The sequence below is a fragment of the Olea europaea genome, chromosome 8, assembly GCF_002742605.1.
Source record: "Olea europaea var. sylvestris chromosome 8, O_europaea_v1, whole genome shotgun sequence".
Classification (NCBI taxonomy): Eukaryota; Viridiplantae; Streptophyta; class Magnoliopsida; order Lamiales; family Oleaceae; genus Olea; species Olea europaea.
In genome coordinates, this window is record NC_036244.1 from 9,958,469 (window position 1) to 9,961,329 (window position 2,861).

The 2,861-nt window shown below is 35.9% G+C and overlaps 1 protein-coding gene across 1 annotated transcript; it reads left to right on the plus strand.

Moving 5' to 3' along the window:
* The first annotated feature begins 421 nt into the window (after window positions 1-421).
* LOC111398764 (2-hydroxymuconate semialdehyde hydrolase-like) lies at window positions 422-2,345 on the plus strand. Its single transcript, XM_023025850.1, has 4 exons — window positions 422-1,114; window positions 1,699-1,794; window positions 1,894-1,961; window positions 2,042-2,345. Exons 1-4 carry the CDS (start codon window positions 482-484, stop codon window positions 2,157-2,159), a joined length of 915 nt encoding a protein of 304 aa, XP_022881618.1. The 5' UTR covers window positions 422-481; the 3' UTR covers window positions 2,160-2,345.
* Window positions 2,346-2,861: the final 516 nt, after the last annotated feature.

Genomic DNA, 2,861 nt, shown 5'->3' on the forward strand with positions numbered 1-2,861 from the left:
ATATTTTATGGGATTCATAACTTTTCAACCACACATCTCATCAACTTTTATCAAAATCTACTAAAAATCTAACCATTATATCCCCCAAACATAGACTAAGTAAAGCTTCATATCGCACAAAATTATGCATTAATAACATTTAGATAAAATTTTATAAGCAACTGCTAATTCTAAAAGTTGACGTGTCAATTGCTAGTTAGTTACAAATAAGTATATAGTCACATGAATTTTTCCTTTAATCAAATTAATGTACATAGATGGAGCAATCAACTTGAAATAAAATTTAAGTTCAGTGACTAACTCGATACAAAATGAACCTTTGTGACTAAAATGAAAATCTATGAAAAGTTGAGTGACCACAAGAGTATTTAACGTTTTAAAAGGACACCAGAAACCCGTTCTCTTATCCCTGTTTCAGTTATCTTCCTCCCTCCCTCCCTCTCTCCCTCCCTCGATCCTCTGGGGTACAGATACAAATACAATGGTAGCTTCCTGTCTCAGCCTCGTCTCCTTGTATGGCAGCTACCTCCGCCGCTGTCTCGCCAGCGCCGGCCTGTCTTCTCAAACAATAGACATTGACGGCGACACCTCCATGCACTTCTGGGGTCCCAACCGCACTAATTCCTCCACAACCAATTCTAAACCTGCGTTGATCCTGATTCAAGGATTTGGTCCCCACGGCATATGGCAATGGCGTCCACAAATCGTGTTTTTCTCCAGCGAATTCGACCTATATGTGCCCGATCTATTATTCTTCGGGGAATCTTATACAAAATCCTCGGATAGGTCAGAAGTTTTCCAGGCGATTTGTGTAATGAAGCTTCTCGAAAAATTAGGGATTCAGAAGTACTCTGTTGTTGGAACGAGTTACGGAGGCTTCGTGGCTTACCACATGGCCTCGAAGTGGCCGGAGAGAGTGGAGAAGGTGGTGATCGCCAGTTCCGGGGTGAACTTGCGGTGGAGGGATAACGATGAGTTGTTAAAAAGAGCGAAGGTTGAAAGGATTGATGAGTTATTGCTGCCCGCGACGGCCGGTCAGCTTCGGACGTTGATGGGCCTTTCTGTTTTCCGGCGTGTCTATATGCCGGATTTCTTGTTAAATGACTTCATAGACGTAAGTTTTTCTACTTACTGATTATACATTCTTCATTTTTAACTCAAAAAATGTAATTTAATTAGCATAAAATTGCATTTTCTGACTGATAAATCCTTCCCCATCAAAAGATTAATGTTTGTATAATGATTAATAGAGATGAATAATATTTTATTTTTATTAAAAGTACTAAAATTAATTACTTTCTCAAATACAATATTGTGAGTTTCAATTCAGTGGACGTTGTTTTAGGTTATTTTCTGAATTATATATTTGTAAATAAAATTGGTGATTTTGTCTCTGTGCACTAAACGAAAATATTAATTGAGGGTTAATTGGTTGTTGGGTAAGAAAGTGGACGGACCTCTTTTACATTTCCAATTAATTTTCCGGCGAATTAACTGCCACCAGAGTCTTCACCAACTTCACCTAAAAGTCTTAGCATTAGATGTTTAATTGAAGTTTTCATGACCCACATTTTAATGGCATCACTCAAGAAATTAGTCGCAGGAACGTAATTCAATAATGAAAGTAAAGGACGAGAAAATTATGACGTTTTTTTTTTTAATTAAATAATGTTAATTAGTGATTGCAAATGGGCACAGAAATGGTATTCTGATAATAGAAAGGAGAAGCTGGAACTCTTGAAAGGACTCAGTCTCGGACGAGATGACACAGTAAACATATCTCCTCTTTCACAGGTACATCATGCACATCTTAAATGCAGGGTTATCGTTTTCATGAGATTGTTTATTTTTTTGTTCTAGGTAAATCTGATCAATTTTAAATGGTTTTTGCAGGAATCATTGATTGTATGGGGAGAACAAGACAAGATATTTCTATTAGAAAAAGCCCATGAACTCAAAAAGTGCGTGTTTCATACATAAATACACAAACTTGTTATAAAACAAGTGATTAATAATGGCATTTTTTTGTTTGTCTTTGCAGATTGCTTGGGGAGAAGGCGAAATTAGAAGTCATAAAGAACACTTCACATGTTCCTCAACTTGAATATGCAGCAAAGTTCAACAACATTGTCAAGAATTTCTTATGTGAATTGCCATGATCAACCTTATCTTTTCGTTTGAAATTTGTAATAGTTTAAGGTTTTGATTTTCTTGGGTGAAGATTTTAAAAGCTGTGTCCAGTTTTCATGTTATTCAAACTTACACCTAGAATACTTCGAAGATATCTGGATTTTGTTTGTTGGAGAAACTGAGAAACAATGTCAAAATGGATGGACTGATTTGAACTGATGTGCCACATTTTAACCTAGTCTAGGTCTCTTCAGAGTTTGAGTCGGTCTATACGGTTGCACAGCCCCAGACCGTCTTATAAAAATGTGAATCAGACTGGCTCACGAGACCTAATGGGCTAAAGACGAAGAATTGTAAAAGTTTGAGGATCAAGTTGCAAATCATCAAGATTTCATTCATGAAAATAAATTTTTCTTAATAAAGGTATAAGACAATTAATTTAAATGTTAACATTAATTTCAAAATGTGTTAAATATTAAAATACGTCAATACTGAGTCTGTGTCAGCACAAGTCATCGTCTAAAATTATCGTGCCTTCATCATCTGAAAATGGAGAGGGATATCGTTGCATGAGCTAACACTCAGTAAGCAAAACCTCATGTATGTGATATATGCTTATGATATGTGTATGAATTACTTTAAAGTAAAATCCTTTTTTAATATATATGCCATTTCTTTCATTTCTCTAAAAACGTCGTGAGCTCACTTGGTGTATCGCCTAGTCAATCAGA

Coding starts and splice junctions, on each gene's coding strand:
- LOC111398764 (XM_023025850.1), top strand. CDS start 482: ATGGTAGCTTCCTGTCTCAGCCTCGTCTCCTTGTATGGCAGCTACCTC. Junction 1,795..1,893: donor ACATATCTCCTCTTTCACAG/GTACATCATGCA, acceptor TGGTTTTTGCAG/GAATCATTGATTGTATGGGG. Junction 1,962..2,041: donor AAAGCCCATGAACTCAAAAA/GTGCGTGTTTCA, acceptor TTGTCTTTGCAG/ATTGCTTGGGGAGAAGGCGA.